This window comes from Vitis riparia, chromosome 4 (genome assembly GCF_004353265.1).
Source record: "Vitis riparia cultivar Riparia Gloire de Montpellier isolate 1030 chromosome 4, EGFV_Vit.rip_1.0, whole genome shotgun sequence".
Lineage (NCBI taxonomy): Eukaryota > Viridiplantae > Streptophyta > Magnoliopsida > Vitales > Vitaceae > Vitis > Vitis riparia.
Window position 1 is genome coordinate 1,052,580 of NC_048434.1, and position 20,222 is coordinate 1,072,801.

Genomic DNA, 20,222 nt, shown 5'->3' on the forward strand with positions numbered 1-20,222 from the left:
TCTGCGATCCCAAATCTTCTATTTTACATGGATAATTTGCTACCAATCTTATGTATTGTAGCTTTTTTTATAGGAGCAGGGGCTGTCAAAGGTCGGTTGCAGCAACTCGCAACTAAACTCATATCACACTGCAGTTTAACAGCATATTTCATATAATCTACTTTCCCACATATTTTCCAAATCATCAACTTTTTCCAGCCCATCAGCCCAAATAAAGGGTTTGATAGCTACCACATATGTCCAAGAAACAGAAAACTCAAACTTTGGCAGCATTAGATCCTCATCAATGGCACCTTATTTTGCACAAATTATGTCAATGTTACCGACTCACAATTCATATGGAGACATGATTCCCATCCATTTCAGATCCAATCATAATCATTACTATCATCAAATCACAAAATAATCGTGGAGAGAAGGAAAACGGATGCCATTTAAACCTGGTTTAAACCCAAAATTTATCTAATGACTCGTGTTTCTAATTAACTCTGTCATTATGGTCAGCACTAATTGTCTTTTTCATCCATTATGTCATCTTGTTCTTTTTGACTAGGCGCTTAGACCTTCACCTTTGATGCACTACTCTCGGGTTACAATTAGGATGATTTGGTTAGGTTGATGACTAATTCAAACCCAATTCGAATTAAAAAATAATTTATCCGAGTTTAACCCAATTTGAATTACTTGAAGTACTCCATGCAAGTTCAATCCAACTTCATTTTTTAAAGTAAAGGTTGAGCTCAAGTTATTCAAGTTAGATTAAGGTTGATCGAATTGATCTAATTGCATAATTCAAAATCCATCTATAATATTTTTTAATTTTTTTAATATGTTTATATGAATATTTAAATAGTAAAATGGAACGGAATTTCAAAGTAGCAATAAAAGAATAAATATAAATTTATATTTTTTTTAAATGAAAAATATATGATATGATATAATTTGATATTTTATTTTAAAAATATAAAATAAATAAATATTATTATATAGGATAGTATGTATAATATATATATATATATATATATATATATATATATATATATATATATATATATATATTATAAAAACATTAAATTAGGTTTGTGTTATCTAAATCTTAAACTAAATCCAATCTAAATTGAACTCGGGTTGAAAAAACTTAACCCAAGTTCAACCCGTTGTGTTAGTTTGGATTGGGTGGAGTCAACCAACCCAAATTGCACTCAAAACCGGTACACTCTTTTTGAATGGAAGATTATGAGGTACGACTTAGAGGCTGACATAGCAAATGGAGGCTTCCGCGAAGGTCTTCCCCCAAGGAAGACTCAAATTTGGGCTCTCTTACCTATTTTTAATTATTGCCATGTGGGCTTCCACGTGGGCATCCTGCTAGCTTGCTGACGAGGCACCAATGCCATTGGGTAGCAGCTGAATGGGTGGAAGCTGGAAGGGCATATCGGAAATCCCAACCATGCAGACTTTTGGAGTATTCTTTTTCATTCCAAGGCTTGGGCCATCTTGCCAGGTTGATTATTCCCAAAATCGGTCACCACAACATAATTATCCAAAAATAAAAATAAAAAAATAAAAAAATCCCATGAATAATATTATATTGTACGGAGGAGCGACCTTGACTATATTGAGAGGACCACAAGGCAATTGAATAGTCTTAAATATGAGAAAAGAAATTTGTTGGAGAGCAGCCATCATCCTCCTTTCCATGCACACGACATACATTTATTATATCCAGCAATCCAACCACCCCCCAAGAAAATAAAGATGAAGAACACAAAAATACAAGTGATTACAAGGCAAGTGGGTGTGACTCACTTGGCTTTATTGTTCATGCTGATTGGCCCCATTCATTAGAGTCCCTCTTTACAAAAAAACAGCCACTTTCGCGATAGGATTTTCTCACTGTTGACGGTGATTTTAGAAAATATTTTTAATATTTTTAATACTCAAAAAATTTTATCATTTAAGTGTTTAAAATATTAAAAACGTTTTATAAAATTATTATCAAACACACTCTTATTCTTTTTTCTAAACATATCTCATATAAACATTTTTAAAATATTCTTTATATTTTTAATTATTTTTTTGTATTATTTTATAAAAAAATAATTAAATATGGATAAAATTTATTTTACAATAGGGTTTGTTCTTACACTAAATTTTTAAAAAACTAATTTATATTTAAAAGTAAAACTCTTTTTAACTAATTTAAAAAATAAAATTATTTTTAAAAACGACTTTCAAACAGGTATTATTTTCAAACATGAGTTTGGATTAAATTCATGTCAACATTTAGGTGACAAATTTGATATGACTTGATTGATTTAATAATCCTTATTATTTTAAACTAATTAACTCAATTAGGAGATCCAACTCAACCTCTTATTTAAATAAGATGACTTCATTATTACATCAATTATTATTCATTTAATAATTAGATAGAATTTTGATTTATATTTTTTACATAATTATTATTTATATTGGGTTTGAGTTGATTCATGTAGTAGAATATTTACATTTTAATATGATAAGAATATGACTCACCCATATATATTTTTAAAACATATTTAGAAACGTACAAAACATGTTATGGATATACTTTTGTTCTATAAAATATCATAAATTAATTTTTTTTTATCGTAGAAAAAAAATGCACATTAATCAATTTAAAATACGGGTAAATTAAACCAAAATTTGTAGTTTTTTCTCAAATTAATTTAATAAAAATTTAAATTAAAAAAAAAAACCCAACTTAATTCGATTGTGTTGAGGAAAGAGGCAAATAAATAAATTAGACTTTAAATGTTGTACCTGCTTTTTGCTGGCGTATTAAATGAAGCATTAAAAAAGTTGACTTCCACTGTCCCCTCTATTTAAGGTTTTCTTTTGATAATCTTTTTCTTCTATTTCTATGAATATTTTAATTTCCCTATATAGAGTCCGAGGGTTTGACTTAAAAAAATAAAAAATAAAAACATGTTTGATAAATAATTTTTTAAAAATATATTGTTTAAAAAATAGATTTAAGGTGTATTTAGATTTTTTTTAATAAAATTAAAAATATGAAAAACAATTTTAAAACTTTAGAATTACTGGCATATAAACATATATATAAAAAATAAGATGAAAAAACTAATTTTAAAAATTATTTCTAAAATTTCTTTTTTGGATTTGCTTAAACATTATCAATCAAAACCGAAATCTCTGTTCTCATACATTTTTTTTTTTTTTATTCTTAATAATTAATCAAACTCTACCTTGTTTATCTTAAGATGCATGATTTACCTAAACTAATAACTAAAAATTTATTTGAATTTTTCTCTCTTTGTTTTATTGCATGGTTGATTTAAAAATTAAATTAATTTTTTTTTCTTTCACATTAGTTAATGTTATGCCACACCCTTAGATTTTTTTTGGATTTAATAATCAAACATTATCATAGACTTTAAAAAAATCCACAATGGATTTAATAATCATATTTTTTTGTGTGGTGGATATTGAGAATCTTATCCAAGCCAACTTGGTATATATTAGTAGGTTATTATGTAATAATTTAAATTTTTACATAGTATTAAAATCTTAAATTCCATAGCGAGTAAGTTGACTTCATAAATAAGATCACAAAATTCTAGGTTTGGAATAACAATCATACCAAACTCTTTTAAGCAGTCTTACTTTTGGTATCATTGGTTGCTTTTCTTGTACATTTATCATTTTTTTTTTTTTTTTGCATTTTTCTTATTTGATTTAAGTTAGATTAAAGAAAGTCTATGAATATGGTAAGAAAAAAAAAGTTATTAGATGCCAAAATTAAAGGTATGTTTTTAATAATATGAATAAAACTCAAACATAAAAAATAAAAAAGTTTTTTTAGACTTATTTCCCGTAAAAAGTATTGTAAACTTACATATGATATAAAAGTTTTCAAAATCGTATATGTTTTTATTACTCAAAACACTAAAATAAAAAAAGAAAAAAACATCTTAAATTTATTATAAAAAGTAAAAACAACCTAAACTGTCAAACTGTTTTTAAAATCAATTTTTCTTTTCTCTCATTAACCTTTTAGAAAATGGTTTTATTTGATTAAAAATAGAAAAATTAGAAAAAAAAAATGGTGAAAATTTCATTAAAATAACATGTTGTTTTCTTGATTTTCAAACCATCTACAATGAGAATTTTTAGAGTTTACAAAAATATTGAGCAGTGAGGGACAAGCAAAAGCCCAAGAACACAAGAACCGAGAGGTGGTATTTGAACACTTCAAACTCGGTAACCCATGTAGCCAACTGGCTATCCTGTTTACCAGGCAAAAGACCAGGACCGTGGAGCTAGCCCCCCATCCCCACAATTATTGAAGTTTCTCCCAGTCTTTCCCCTCACCTTCAATGAAGGTTCTCAAGTCACCAGCCAAATTTTTTTCCACATTTACTCGTGTTTTTCTGTTGACGCACCAACTTTGATTCTTCTTCCCCTTTTCAGTATAAATAAGCACAAGTGTGATAGTCATAGACATGTGCTTGGTCCCGTGGTCTTACATTCAAACGTTTGGTCTTCAGTAGAGAGAGGGAAGAGAGAGAGAGGGGATTTGCGAGGACCTGGTTTTGGGTTGGCAGGTAAGCCATAGTGTTTGGTTTCCTGGATTTCATTTTCTAATGGTGTGTGCTGCTTTTTGAGTTCATTACTCTGGATGGGGTTGTGTTTTTTGGAGTTCTTTTCTGGTTTGATTTTGAATTTGATGACTCTGAACTGACTTCTGGGGTATTGATTTGGAGGGTGTTTTTTTTTGGGGTGAAGAGAAACTAGTTTTTTCTGTTTTTTGAAAAACGGGTTCTGTCTTGGAGGAAATCCTTTCTAGTTTGTTCTGTATTTCCTTTAATTTTCGTCTGTTTATCCTTCATATGGGTCTCTGAAGCTCACAAATTTTAGTTCTTTGATTTTTTGTAATCAGGTGACTCACACAAACTGAAACTTGTACCGCTATTCAATCCATGGGACTGTCTCTCTCCACACTGTCATCTGCGTGGAATCAAATTCTAAAACACCAATTTTTCTGGTTCTCAAAACCCATTGAGGCGCTTATGGTAAGAACAACGAGCTTGGAGGGAAAAGATGGAGAGAAGGCCATGAGAGCAGCTAGCTTCAAGTCAGATGAACCAGAGAAGAAGATTGTTGAAAGGTCACTAAGCTTCAAGAAGTGGGAATCTGAAGAAGCAAAGGTTGAACCGTCTGTTTCTGTGTCATCTAACAAGATAATCATGCAGAAAGTGGATTTGGATTCAATATCTTTGAAGAGTAAAATCAATGGATCACCAATCCATAAATCAAAACCCACAATTTCTCTCCCTGAACCCATGATCTTGTTTTCTCCAAGACCCATTAGCCAGCTTGATGCTGCTGCAACTAAGGTTCAGAAAGTCTACAAAAGCTATAGAACTAGAAGGAACCTTGCAGATTGTGCAGTTGTGGTTGAGGAGCTCTGGTTTGTCCCTCAACATTTAGTTTTTCAATTCTTTGTGTTCTATTACAATAATTCTTATCCCTTTAATTCAAAATTTTCAGGTGGAAGGCATTAGATTTTGCAACTCTAAAACGTAGCTCTGTATCATTCTTCAACATTGGGAAACCAGAAACTGCTACATCGCGATGGACACGGGCAAAGACAAGGCTTGCCAAGGTGTTTGATCAGTGTCCTACTAGTATTTCCCATGTCTTTTGTTTGGAGACTTATCCCATAAAAATATAACCAAATCCCTTTTGTGGTTGCAGGTTGGGAAGGGGTTATCCAAGGATGAGAAGGCTCATATGCTAGCCCTACAACATTGGCTTGAAGCGGTAAGCTCGACAGTAATATACTTCTTGCATATGTTTTATTAGGCTGTGTATTAGTCTTTGAGTTGCCATACAGAAGATGGCAAACCCGAAAAACTATTAAACATTTTTTTTTTAATCAATTCGCTTAGATGGTAGTCATATGTTGCCAATTGTTGTAATGGATATGCCTAATCGTTTCTTTTTGCCGCGCAGATTGATCCACGCCATAGGTATGGACACAATTTACATTTCTACTATGATGCCTGGACTGCTAGCAAGAGCACCGAGCCCTTCTTCTTTTGGTAAATACTCTTTGGAGAGCCAGACTCTTGATTTTGCAGCTTGCCCGTCTTTTACCGCAATGTTCTTAATTTGTCTTTTTGCTTGAAATGAAGGTTGGATGTCGGTGATGGTAAAGAACTAAATCTACAGAAGTGCCCAAGAGCCGTATTACAACGCCAATGCATTAAATACCTTGGACCAGTGAGTCTTAGCCCTCTGTTAATCATGTATACATACATACAATACAGTCTATGTGAAATTTCCCACTGATCGCTGTTTTTTGATATTGTAGAAAGAGAGGGAAGCGTATGAAGTGATAGTAGAGACTGGAAAGCTCGTGTACAAGCAAAGTGGAATGTTTCTAAACACTGAGGAGGATTCTAAGTGGATCTTTGTGCTTAGCACATCAAGGGCTTTGTATGTTGGGCAGAAGAAGAAAGGTGTCTTTCAGCACTCAAGTTTTCTTTCTGGAGGGGCGACGACCGCTGCAGGAAGATTGGTCGCCCATGATGGGATTCTTGAGGTACCCACCATGAGTAATACATCAAGTCGTGGCTTTTATAGTGTTCTATTCGTGTTTTGACCTTGCTCCTTCTCGGCTTTTTTTCCAGGCAATATGGCCATACAGTGGTCACTACCTCCCATCTGAAGAGAACTTCAAGGAATTCATCACTTTCCTTGAAGAACACAATGTGGACTTAACCAATGTCAAGGTACTCAAATCACTTCAAAAAACTCGTCTTCCAAACTTTATGGCCATAGGCCTATACCTGATCATGCTCAATTGGTCATTGTTTCCTCTACAGAAATGTGCGGTAGACGACGACACCCCTTCATTTAAAGTCACCAGCGACGAGTCCAACGCGGAAACCATGGAGACTGAGTCATCATTTGTTGCAAGTGCTGCTGATGCGGAGGAGCCCATCAAGGACTCAACTGCTGATCAAGAAGATGACACCAAGGCAGCAGCAGCCACTGCAGAAGCACCGGTCTTTGATTTGGCTAAGCGATTATCCTGCAAGTGGACGAGTGGGGTTGGACCCAGAATTGGATGTGTTAGGGACTACCCAGCAGACCTCCAATCTCAAGCTCTTGAGAAGGTTAACCTGTCTCCTACAACTACACCCAGCCACTCCAGGAACCGGTTGCCCATCCCTTCACCAAGGCCGAGCCCCAAGGTCAGGATCTCACCAAGGCTTGCATACATGGGGATCCCTAGCCCAAGGGTGTCAGTTGTTGCCAATTAGGGGTTGCATGACCTTAGCAAGGGCACAGCTTGTGCCCTTAATGAGAAGGGAAGGGGCTTTTACCCTATATGATCAAGTGGTTCTTTGATTAGTTTATTGACAAACCATTGTATATACAAGTAGCTGAATCTGATTTTGTAGCCTCCAGTGGTATTAAATAATTTTGTACTCAGGATAATGAGTTCATTTTTTTTTTTTTTTGCTTTGTAAGTTGTGAATATGATGTTGCAGTGCATTATTGAGCAACTTTTATTGAATGATTGAAGCACTGCTTTCACTTTCTCTTTGCCTTTGCCTTTGCCTTTTTCCTTGATGCCAAACAGATGTTATTTGTCCCTTGTTTTGTTTTCTTTTAACTTTTTTCTACTATCTCTATCTTTAGTTACAAGAAAGTATGATGGAAAAGAAATGACAACTAAAATGATTTTTCTGATGGAAAAAACAAATGAAGATCAAATATACTAAAAAAGAAAAAAAAAATGTAAAAAAAATTCAGGGCTTGTTTGTGGACTTTTGTCACTTCTAAGGCACAAAAATTTGTTTGAGAAGTTTAATATGAAATAATTTCCCATCTTGTTCTCCATGTTTTCAATTATAAAAACACTTTAAATTATTTTCAATTTTAAAGAATAAAATACAAAAAAAATTGTTTTCAAAAACAATTTCTAAATAAAAGCCTCCTATATTTTTGAATTATAAAACCTTAATATAAAAGATGAAAAAAAGTAAAATAAATTTAAAGAAATATATAAAGATAATTTATTAATTTTAAATTTATTTTTTATTTTGCACCCCTATTCCTAAATTTTTAGAAACCAAAGATGCCCAACAAAAATTAGAAGGAAGAGCCTGTGAATCAAACCCTAGTTAGTGTGGAATTTAGCTTTGACTTTCGCACCAAGAGACTATTGACCAGTAATTTTCCCCCAAGTTTCTTCTTGGAAAGTCTAGGGATTTTGTGGAAAATGTTTTCCATGCTGTACTTGTGGCCAAGCATGATAAAATGGTCAAAGTGGAACCAGTTTTGGTCAAATTCTAATCAAATTCCACACAAGGGCAAGTGCTCTCATCCCAACACACTTTTTCTTTTAGTGGCTGTCAAAATTAGAATTCTGCCAACTAGATTCCCACCCTTAAATACAAGGGGCTTAATCAATAGTTGAGTTCTATTTAATTTTCTTTTAATATTTTTTAATTAATTTTAAAACCTCTAAATTTGGCAAATTAAATGTCATCTTATTCCATAGACTAAGTGATAATTTGATGGAACACTAAAACCAAGTTTGGGAGAGTTTTGGTTTAACACAAATTTTACCCATCTTTGAATAAAATTTTATATTTTTTAATGTAATTTAATTTTATTTTGAAAAAGAAAAAAAAGAAGTGAAGATTCAAAAACTAAATGCTGATCAGATCCATTCATTTGAGGAAGTAGTTTTATTTTATTGTCTTCATGCATGTGCCCATTGGAATTTGGATCAGAAAGAGTGACCTGTGTTATATCAATTCAAACTAAATAATATAAAAATTTATTTCAAATAACATATACGCTTAAATCTTATTGCTTTATACCTATACATTGATTTTATTATTTTATATCTCAATTTATTGTTTATACACCGTTTTCATCCTTTTGTATTTTGAGCTTATTGTCTGTGATCATTTTATCGATCTAGATTTTACCCATATTTTTAAAGACTAAAATGCAAATTTATTAAATATCTCTTTCATACCTTAAATTCTTTCTTTTATATAATAAGAAAGCAAAGTCAAAATTGAGTTTTAAAATTGGTCAAAGTATTTTAAACTTAGGGTTGCAAACTTAGGTGAAATCACTTTATCTACATCCTTGTGTTTGGTTGGTGGGAAAGTGGAGATGAAAGAAAGAAAGAAAGAAAACAAATTTTGGGTTATGGAACTTGGGGGGTTGGAAACAATGATGGAAAGACTAAAGGTGTTTTTGTGCATATTGCAATTTTTTTCAACTTTGCAAATCAATTATTGATTGCTATTTGGACCTTTCAAGCAAAAGTAAGGGTCATGTTGGGAATCTTAAGTTTCTTGCCTTTATATGGTTTCCATGGGATTTTTAGTGTAAAGTTGGGTACAAGTTGAGGGGAGGTAGAGTAAGGTTTCAAGTTCCATGGAATAGTTAAAAGCACAAATGAAAATCTATCTGCTGTTCAACACTCATTGGTAAGAGTAAATTTTTTTTTTTAAATTTTTAATTTATTTTTTTTATTACAAGAATTAAGGTGCCTTCATGCATGTGGCTATTGGAATTTGGATTGGAAAGTGATAGACCCACATCATATAAAAAGAAAAATGAGTCGAGATGAATTTTCAACTCACTTTTGAGGACAAAGAAAGCTACATCTCACCAGTATTTCAAAGCCTGACAAATGAAAATCCAACTTGTTAAATTATATATTCTAAGTATTAGTCATATTTTATTCGAAAGAAAGGTCAAGTCTTTGTCCTGCCTCTTATAATATATTCAATATTTATGCTTTATGCCTAGGGTTGGCTTGACCCTTCTGTTTGGTTGGTGGGAAAGTGGAGGAAAAAGAAAGAAAACAAATTATGGGCCATGGAATTTGGAGATGGAAAACAATGATGAATGTGATATTCTTATTGTGCAGATTGCAAAGTTTTTTACTTTCTAAACCAAATATTCATTTCTCTTTTCAACTTTTAGGCAAAAGTAGAGGTTGTGTCAATCTGTTGGGAAATTATCAGCTTGTTACATTTATGAAGTTTTTAATTTTCATGGAATAAAGCACACAAACTTTTTTTTTAAAATTTGAAAATAGTACAAGAATCTTTAGAGACTTATAATGAAAATATAATAATTTTAATTTTAAAAAATTTGAAATATTAAAATTAATATCAATATCTAGACACGAAAATTTTAAATTAATACCATATAAAACCTACAAAAAATTGAAAATGATAATAAATGAAGAAAAAATAGAAAGGGTGTTTGAAACAAGTTGAGACAAGGACACCCATCTAATTAATAATTTTTATAGTAAAAAAAAAATATTAGTGTGTAAATACTATAAATATCCTAAAAAAAAAAAGAAAATGGTAACCTAATTATTGGTACAGAGAGGATGAACCCATCATGAATTTGAATATTTGGGGTGGAATCATAATCTAATTATACTAAAATTAGTATATATAAAATTTTAAAATGGAAAAAGGGAACATGAGGGACCAGACATGGTTGAAGTGAGCAGATCTTCCGATGACTTTATTTGGGATTTTTGTCTGCTTTGTTGTTGTTGTTTTTGTATCTTTTCATGGTCTGACCAAAAGGGGTCGTGCCTTTTCATGATTTTTCTAAAAGGTGTGCCTGGTTTTCTTGTAATATTTTGAAGAAGCTAGGGATGTTTGTTTAGATTCTGACAGGGATTTGAGCGGGAACTGACTCGTTTGTCAGTTATATTTCGAATTTCAAATGTTCAACGGCTCTCTGGTCGATGCATAGGCATAGCCACCCAATCGAACCAACCAAAACCCACTTCTCTCTCCCTCTTTGTATTGTATCTTCTAAACCCTGTTTCTCTCTCTTCAGTTATCTTCCTTCTCTCTTTTCTTTTTCTTACTGTGAAGTGTGAACTGGTTTGTTTATTTTAAGGTATTTGGAGGTCTGTTTCTTGGAGAATCTGAGCTTTTTCTTGCTTGTTTTCGTCCAAGCAAGGGTTTTTGAGAAATGGGTGGTTCGGGAAAATGGGTGAAAGCGCTGATAGGTCTCAAAAAGCCCGAGAAAGACGACCATGTAAGCTTAGAATTTTAGCTGCAAAGCTAGCATCTGTTTGGTTGCCAGGAAAATTCAGCAAAGCAAAAGAAAACGAAGCTTTTTCTGCATCTTATCTTTTGTTTGGTTTTACGTTTTAAGAATTGGAAAATGAAAATTTTAGCTCATAAACTAGACGGTGTCATAATTTTTTCTCTCTCTTCATTTTTTGTATGTAGGAGAAGGTTGGGGGTAAGAGCAAGAAATGGAGGCTGTGGAGGAGCTCATCAGGGGAAATGGGGTCTTCATGGAGGGGATTCAAAGGAGGGCATAGAGCCTACTCAGAGGGATCTGACTCTTCATCAGTGGGTACTGATGCTTTCACAGCTGCTGTAGCTACAGTGGTTCGAGCTCCACCCAAAGATTTTAGAGTTGTGAGGCAAGAATGGGCTGCAATCCGGATCCAGACTGCTTTTCGTGGCTTCTTGGTAAATGGGTTTCTTTGTTGTTTGTTTGTTTGTTCGTTTATATTTTTTTTCTTTTGTCTCTGTATGGTTTGCTGAGAAAATGATGGAAAATAATAGAGAAACACCAAAATTTGGAACTCTGGTGTTTTCCTTCATGGAATCTGAGGCGAAAAAACTCAGTTTCAACTCGATCTACCACCCATACCTCATTGTCGCATTATAAGGTTGAGATTTTGACTTTTGGAAACCAGATAAATGGAACACAAAAGGTTCAACATGTAATTTTCCTTTATTTTCCTCCCTTTTCTCTGCTAACAAATGGAGGGAATTCTCAGTTAATGGGTTAATAGATCTATGCAGATGGATAGTTAGAAACTTAACTGCAACTGCTAAATCAGTAAGGGTTCTAAGCCCCATCAACCTTCAAAATTTTCACCAGAAATAGTCAAGAGTACATTTTTGAAAACTAGTAACCCACAGATCTTAATGTATGAGTTTTAGATCTTCACCAAATATTGCTCTCTAGGTATATACTTTGAAAATCCTAGAGTCTCATATATAAGTTTCAGCTCTTTGTTTGAACTTTATGCAGTCATGAGATAACATTTTATCTATAAGCAACAATTTAACACTAACTGAGAAATCAGAAATTCCTTGAAGTTTGAAGTTTAAGCTCTTGTTGATTGCTTATCGTGTTCTTTGTTTGATTACCATTTGATTTGAAACTTGTTGTTATTGCTTTAACTTGATTTGAGAATTTTTGAATTTAAATACAGGCAAGAAGGGCTTTGAGGGCCTTGAAGGGAGTGGTTAGGCTTCAAGCTCTAGTTCGCGGCAGACAGGTCAGGAAGCAGGCTGCTGTGACACTAAGGTGCATGCAGGCTCTTGTTCGAGTTCAAGCCCGGGTTAGGGCTCGTCGTGTTAGAATGTCCATGGAGGGACAGGCTGTGCAGAAGTTGCTGGACGAGCGCCGCAGCCAGGCTGATCTCTTGAAAGAAGCTGAGGTACAAGAACATATGAAGTTGAGTTGGTATATTTCTCTTGTTAATTGTATTAGATTTATGGATTAAAGTTTTCTCCAACACATTATAGGAAGGATGGTGTGATAGTAAGGGGACGTTGGCAGATGTTAAGACCAAGTTACAGATGAGGCAAGAGGGAGCCTTCAAGAGAGAAAGGGCAATTGCGTACTCTCTTGCTCAGAAGGTAATGAGAGATCAAGCTTTAAATTCTTTGCCATCTTTCCCTTTCACTTCAATGAGATTGTTAACTTCAGTTCTGTTTCAGCAATGGAGATCAAGCCAGAATGCAAATTCCCAAACAAATGTCTCAGTGTCTTCAGTCAAGAATCACGAGCTTGATAAGAGTAGTTGGGGATGGAGTTGGTTAGAGCGTTGGATGGCGGCCAAGCCATGGGAGAACAGATTCATGGAGCAAGCCCACACTGATCCATCAGAGACAACTCCACCTTTTAAGCACTGTATGAACCCTCTCTCAGGCACCCATTCAAAATCTTTAGAACCAGGCTCAGTGAAGGTGAGAAGGAACAATGTAACTACCAGGATTTCTGCAAAACCTCCTCCAATTGGGTTAGTCACTCGGTCATCTTCAAGTCCAAGTTCTGAGTTTCAGTACGATGAAAGCTCAGCTTCATCTTCAATTTGCACATCTGCTACTCCTGTTTCTGGGAACACTGTCCTGACTTCAGATAAAACTGAGGACAGCAGTAACTATAGGCCAAGTTATATGAACCTGACCGAGTCGACCAAGGCAAAGCAGAGATCTCACAGAGTTCAAAGGCAGTCTATGGATGAATTTCAGTTTCTCAAGAAATCAGGGTTATACTGTAATGTAGATACAAAAAGCAGTGCTGGTTCTGATCCTCCATCAGTTAATTTCTCTAAGCCGCTTTACCTTCCAACCCGAATGGATAAAGCCTCTGTGAAGGTAAGGGAAAGGGAGAATTGCTTTTATGAGTAAGAAGGGAAAGATGGGGTTGGCTTGTGTTTGTTGCAAAGATCAACTTCTTGTTGTTCTCTATGATGGAGAAAGTACTTCAAGTTAGAAGCTCTTGTGCTATAACTGTCTGTATTCTGTACTGAAAATCCATGCGGGGAGAGCCATTTTTCTTGTGTGAGTTGAGAGTTGTTTTCCCAGTGTAAATTATTGAGTTTGGTCTTCAATTAAGATATTTAGACTCCCATGTTTCTTTTCTGATCTGATTGATCAATGATAAGTGATATGTTCATGCTAGGATCTTTTATTTAAAGCATTAACATCACTAATGAAAAGCCTGCTCAGCCAAGTTCATTTCATGGTCTTCTTTTGATGGCTATGAGCTTGACACTGCTTGAAGTTGAGCAGTAAGCTGTACTCGAGTTCCAGAGGTTTCTCAATGTTGGGGGAATGGTGAAAATACATGGTTTTGGTATAGATGAATCAGTGAGAGCTTTATTCTAGCAAGGAGAACTTCATGCCTAGCCATGCTCGAGGCCCAATTCCAAAGGGTATGTAAGCATAAGGATGCCTTTGCTTCTCCTCCTCACAATTTGGATCAAACCTCTCTAGCTGAACTTGTCCGGTTCTGGGAAACTTTTTGGATCTTTTGCTAGAACCCCTGGTGCCATCCAGATCCAGGAGCCCTGCATTCACAGACAAATAAATATATATACAGTTCATGCAGCATTGCACATATATTTATCTGCAACATTCAAATATATCATGCATACCTTTGGTAGAACATAACCTCCTATCTCTACTTGTGCGGATGTTTCTCCCAACTAATGGGGTGAGTGTATAAAACCTGATTGCCTCTTTTACAATCTGCAGTTAAGAAAATCAAAGTAAAGAAAGAAACATCGAATTTTGATGATAAATGAACAAAAAGAGACTTTGCCTGATCAAGATAGGGGAATTTGTGGTGGAGATAATGAGCTGTGGGCATCTGATCAGGCAGGCTGAACCTGTCATTCTCTTCAAACAGCTTCTGGATGCTCAGCAATTAGATAAACAGTTGAAGACAATGTGAAGGATGTTGTTGTAGACCCTGCAAGTAGGTGTTCATGAGTAACTGCACTAAGGTAGTCCATGGTGAAGACATTCTTCGTCGCTTTCTCCGACTCCCTTGCATTCAATATAAGTGACAAGAAGTCCTTATAACCTCTATCCTTGTCCTTCATTCTCTTTGTGACAATCTCATCAAGCCTGCAACTCAGTTTCTCACTAATCTGCTCAATTTTCCAGTCCATTGTACCAGGTATCCTCTTAAGGATACGATGAATTGGTTTTTAGAGTATGGGGAAAAGCAAGCCTATAATGATCGAGAAAGATCCCGATAGATCCACCTTAAGAGTTGCAGTGGAGTTGAATAGTTTGAAAACGAGGGAGAATTTTATACAATATGAAAAAGACACCACCAATTATTTATGTATTCACTCTTTTAAGTCTCAGATTACAAAACCCGAACCCTTATCCAACGACTTAAATTTCATCATGTTCATTGAAAGGCCAGGGCAAGGAGTTTACTTAAAGCATCAACATTACTGATGAAAGGCTTGCTTAGCTAAGTTCAACCATTTTCATGGATGTCGTTTGATGGCTCTGAGCTTGACAGCATGCTTGAAGTTGAGAATTATGCCATACTCAAGTTCCAGAGGTTTCTCCATGTTTGGGGAATGGCGAAAGACATATCTTTGGTATAGATGAATCAGCGAAAGCTTTACTTCTTGTAAGGAGAACTTCTGGCCTAGACATGCTCGAGGACCAATTCCAAAGGGTATGTGAGCATAAGGATGCCTTTGTTTCTCCTCCTCACAATTTGGGTCAAACCTCTCTGGCTTGAACTTGTCTGGTTCCGGGAAATTTTTTGGATCTTTTGCTAGAACCCCAGGTGCCAACCAGATCCATGTGCCCTGACAAATATATACAAGTTCATATACTCGTTAATCTAATCTGTATAAGAATACATGCATACACATTTACATGTTATAACCAGGCCTGCAACTTGGCCGGGTTGGTTAGATTGATGTTTCGAGCTTAGTCCGAATTAAGAAGCAATCAACTAGAGATCATCACAATTCTCTAAGCTCGGGTTGGTTAGGATAGAGTTGGGTTGGTTGGGTCAGACTCAAGTTGTAGAATCCATTTATAATGTTTTTTTTTTAAAAAAAAAAATCTATATATTTATATGAAAATTTAAATAATATGACAAAATTTTAAGATAGCAGCAAGAAAATATATATATAAATGAAAAAAAACATATGATATAATATAATTTGATATTTTTTTCTTAAAAATTTAAAAAGAAAATGAATATTATTTTATAAATATTGTAAAAACAGAAAATCGGGCTTGGGTTAGGCTTGGGTTGTCCAAACCTTGACCTGAGCCCAACGCAAATTAAGTTCAGGTTAAATAACTTAACCCAAACTCAAACTGAGTATTGAAAATAATTGTTTAAGCCCATCCAAACGTTAGGTTGGATCGAGCTAACCCATCCAAGTGGCACCACCCATTGTTGTAACATTCAAATGTCATATACCTTGGGAAGAACATAGCCTCCGATCTCTACTTCTGCAGATGTTTCTCTTGCAATTAATGGGGAAACTGTATAAAACCTCATTGCCTCTTTAACAACCTGCAGTTAAGAAAAAGTAGGCAAGAATAAATAGTGATCTTTGATGGGTCAGACCCAATTGGGATCAAAAGTAGACCTAATGAATGAGAAAGGAACAACAAGAGACTTTGCCTGATCAAGATAGGGGAATTTGTGCTGGAGATCATGCGCTGTTGGCATCTGATCAGGCGGACCGAACCCGTCAATCTCTGCAAGCAACTTCTTCTCCACTTCTGGATGCTCAGCAATCAGATAGATAGTTGAAGACAATGTGAAGGAAGTTGTTGCAGACCCAGCAAGTAGGTGTTCATAAGTAACTGCATTAAGGTAGTCTGAGGTGAAAATATTCTTCATGGCTTTCTCTGATTCCCTTGCATTCAATATGAGAGACAAGAAGTCCTTGGAACCTCTATCCTTGTCCTTCATTCTCTTTGCAACAATCTCATCAAGCCTGCTGCTCAGTTTCTTGTTAGTCTGGTAAATTTTCCTGTCCATCGTCCCAGGTATTCTCTTAAGGATATGTTGAACTGGTTTTTGGAGAATGGGGACAAGTAGGCCTAGTATAATTGAGAAAGATCCTGATAGATCCATCTTAAGATTTGTGGTAGAGTAAATATGTTGATTGATGAACTCTGATACTTCATCACTGTTCTTAACTTCATTGCTGGATGGTGGTTTGGAGAGACCAAAATGAACCCCAAATGCAGCTTGCCCAATTACATCAGTGGCCAGTTGGAGGGACAAATTGGAAAAAGTGATATCTTCCTCTTCAGAAGACGGGAGATTTCGAAAGGCTGGTTCAATGAATGCTTGCATGGTTGGCACCAGGTTGGCTAGGTGAGATTGCTGGTAGACTGATATTATGGTGTTTCTCATTGTTGACCACCTTGCATCCCTGCAAAGCCAACTTTCATCAGATATACTGATCACTTTAAATCAACTCACTTGAATTGAAAATCTGCTGGCTTTCTTCTTTTTAGCTTGGTTTAGATTGTTGGCTCACTCAAGTCAGATATATATGGCATCTAACTCATTCTTATAGTCTATGTATTTATGGAGATATATATGGAGAAATACCTGGTGAAGAAGAGACCCTTTTGGTGGAGAGGGGATGCTGAGATGGCAGAGGGAATGCTTCTGTTGGGAATGTCTTTGAATTTCTTTATTCCAACTTCTCTACAGAGCTCTGCATCTGCTACAATCACCAGGGGCTGTCTACCCACATGGAACCTACCCCACAATGAATAAGATCATTGCAAAATGGGAAAAAGGAAAAAAAAAAAGAAGTGAAATATCAATATACAAATGGTTTTCTGATGTGGGGGGTTCTGAAAAGGGAAAGTAAATCCAGACCCACATGAAGATTACTTACAGATGAATAAGAAACTGGGAATTCATTGAAACAAACAAATGTGCAACAAGAAAATTCAGAGGGCAGGGAGTATAGCAACCAAGGGCACTTGTCAGGGCTCAGAAACATTTTTTGGGTTTGTCTATTTCTACACTGTTTTAGGTGTCCAAAAGAGGCTTTTTTCCAACTTTAGTTTTACTCGAATCTTATCATCCATTCAAGTCTTTTCACGGGGATAAGGTGGAGACAGTAGTGTTGGCTGAGTCACAAAAGATTTGAAAAAGCAGAATGAAATGAATCTGACCAAAATGAGACCATGGAGCAATGGAACTGTGGCAGATGATTATTTCCTATTTTATTTCCCTATTTTTACTTCTTCTTTTTTTTTCCATTAGCTTTGATCATTAGTGCCCAAGAAGAGGAGATAGGTTTGAGGTTTTGGGTAAGAAACAGAGAATTAAAACCAGATAGAGGGGTACGTAAAACACCAGGCTCTCCCTAGCCTCTTTAAAAAAAACAAAGCTCAGGTCAGGAGTTCAAGACCTGGTAGAGAGGAGGGGAAGAGGAAGAGCAATAAAAAATTGGTATTCTAAAATACCACTTTTTACTTGATTCCCTTCTTTGTCCCATGCAGGGGAAATGAAGAAAGAGCTGTGAACTCACCTGAAAATTGGACCATATTTTTTGGCAAGGACTGAGAACACATCATGACCATACTTGGCCATCAAGGGGAGGTGCCCAACAAGAGGGAAGACTGGTGGACCTGGTACCCTTCTCACCCTCCAATAGGGTTCATACAAGTAGCCCAAAAGTCCTCCTAGCATAGCCAACACTGTGAAGAAGGCTGGTGTCATGGGTGTCCTTATGAAGGACACCCCAATCTGTATCAAACCTTGGAGGGCTGCATCCATATTGAGAGAGAGATTTTAATGAAGAAAGAGAGATGGAGATATAGAGATATATATATTGAAGGTCTCTGCAAGAGACCTTTCTTAATTGATAAGGTCCCTATCCCTCTCATTAGGTGGGTGATGCCCACTTAGCATTTTCTTCTCATTGAATGATAACATTTGAGAAATGCCCACCCTGTATTCTATTTTCTTACTAAGTGGCTATTTATTTCCCCCCTGATTGGTGAAGAAAATTCAGAGCTCTATATTTTCACTATGTCTCCAAAAACAGCCACAGCACAGCTGAAGCCTTGGACTGCTGAAATGAGGCTCTTTTCCAACTCATGGCTGGTCTTTTTATCTAATCTTGTGCCTGATTTTTATTTAATCCATGTTCTTGCTTTCAATGACAAGGGAGTTGCATTGTCTTTCTAGGAGAGAATATCCTTCTCATTTGATAATGGCATTGTTGGGATGCCCTTTTGGATTATATGCTGTCATTGTTTGAGCTTCCTCTTTGTAACGATTACTATTATGCATTAAGAACAATTATTCCCCCCTTTTTTTTCCCTTTTTTATTTGATTTTACGTCACTAGAAAAACAAGAAGGAAGAAAATGAGAAGAATATATTTTTATGTTTTAAAATTATTCTACATGGTGTATAATAAAGAGATATTGGGGGAGAGAGAGAGAGAGAGAGACATATATATATTTGAAGGTCTCTGCAAGAGGCCTTTTTTAATTGATAAGGTCCCTATCCCTCCTCCCATTAGGTGAATTGATACCCACTTAAGCCTTGTATCCTCATTGAATGATAACATTTGGGAAACGCTCACCCTTTATTTTATTTTATTACTAAGTGGGTTTTCTTCTAATTGGTGAAGAAAATTCAGAGCCCTATGCCCATAGATTTTTACTACGACTCCAACCACAGACACAGCACAGCTGAAGTATGGGTTGGTCTTCTTATCAAATCACCTTTTTTTTAAGAAGAAAAAAAAAAAAAAATTGAGATCATAGGATTTGTTAACTATTCTAACACATTGCAAGCCAAAGTGGGATCATTTCCTCTTTGTTAGCAAAATAAGTCCTTATTGTAGGTTGGAAATTTTGTTATATTTTTGAAAATCTATGCTTGCTATTCATCCAATCGAAAAAATCACAAATATATCTAAAAATATTAGACTTGTGGTATATTAGGTTTGTAAAGGTTACAAAAGGGATTAGTATATTTTTTTGAAATTAAAAAAAAAATCCTTAATAGCAGGGACGGGTCAAGCGGTAGTTAAGTACGCTCACTCCTATCGACTTTGCTAGAATATTGTTGAGATGTTCATGTAAATCGAGTTTGAAAACTTTGAAATATTAACTCCTTGTTGCTTTTATGTTTATATATACCTTATTATAACCTTTCTAAGGTTAGAGATTTGAAGATGAACTTTATTGAAGAGCAAGTCTAATAAGCCATACCATTCCCAATCTCTTAAAAAAAATTCAATTTAGTTGGTTGAACACTTACTTCCCTTCACTAAGGGTAAGGTGTATTTATTAAAGCAATCGGAGGTTGCTACATCATGGGTGTAGAACCGATTATAAGTATTAAAAAGTAAATTTTTGGAGTATATCAGATAAATTTGTGTAACTTGTTCTTATATAATGGATTTAAATTAGATATTTTATACCTCATGGTTAAAATTTGTATGTCTCATTGCTTATTTTTGTGATTTCATGATTACTTTGATCATATATAATATCTTGGATATCCGCAGGTTTAATTGGGTTAAAAACTCATTTTCTTATTTAAGAAAATTTTTAAATA

The 20,222-nt window shown here is 35.0% G+C and overlaps 3 protein-coding genes and 1 pseudogene across 4 annotated transcripts; 2 read left to right on the plus strand and 2 right to left on the minus strand.

The window, feature by feature from the left end:
* Positions 1-4,309: 4,309 nt before the first annotated feature.
* On the plus strand, positions 4,310-7,657 carry LOC117913124 (IQ domain-containing protein IQM1). 2 transcript variants are annotated; one of them, XM_034828051.1, is made up of 9 exons: positions 4,310-4,610; positions 4,946-5,476; positions 5,557-5,671; positions 5,764-5,829; positions 6,022-6,110; positions 6,204-6,291; positions 6,383-6,613; positions 6,702-6,803; positions 6,897-7,657. In XM_034828051.1, exons 2-9 carry the CDS (start codon positions 4,986-4,988, stop codon positions 7,335-7,337), a joined length of 1,623 nt encoding a protein of 540 aa, XP_034683942.1. In that variant the 5' UTR covers positions 4,310-4,610; positions 4,946-4,985; the 3' UTR covers positions 7,338-7,657. The 2 variants fall into 2 exon arrangements, with proteins under 2 accessions (XP_034683942.1, XP_034683943.1); XM_034828052.1 differs by lacking the exon at positions 4,310-4,610 and adding an exon at positions 4,630-4,652.
* A 3,210-nt stretch (positions 7,658-10,867) lies between these two features.
* Positions 10,868-13,763, plus strand: LOC117913429 (protein IQ-DOMAIN 1). The gene is made up of 5 exons (XM_034828405.1): positions 10,868-11,121; positions 11,319-11,567; positions 12,323-12,550; positions 12,639-12,752; positions 12,834-13,763. The coding sequence occupies exons 1-5, from the start codon at positions 11,056-11,058 to the stop codon at positions 13,524-13,526; spliced, it is 1,350 nt and encodes a 449-aa protein (XP_034684296.1). The 5' UTR covers positions 10,868-11,055; the 3' UTR covers positions 13,527-13,763.
* A 65-nt stretch (positions 13,764-13,828) lies between these two features.
* On the minus strand, positions 13,829-14,965 carry LOC117913430 (annotated as a pseudogene).
* On the minus strand, positions 14,948-18,728 carry LOC117913428 (cytochrome P450 711A1-like). The gene is made up of 5 exons (XM_034828404.1): positions 18,176-18,728; positions 17,239-17,391; positions 16,294-17,056; positions 16,087-16,182; positions 14,948-15,457 (listed from the first exon to the last, which is right to left on the minus strand). The coding sequence occupies exons 1-5, from the start codon at positions 18,421-18,423 to the stop codon at positions 15,125-15,127; spliced, it is 1,593 nt and encodes a 530-aa protein (XP_034684295.1). The 5' UTR covers positions 18,424-18,728; the 3' UTR covers positions 14,948-15,124.
* Between the last annotated feature and the right edge of the window lie 1,494 nt (positions 18,729-20,222).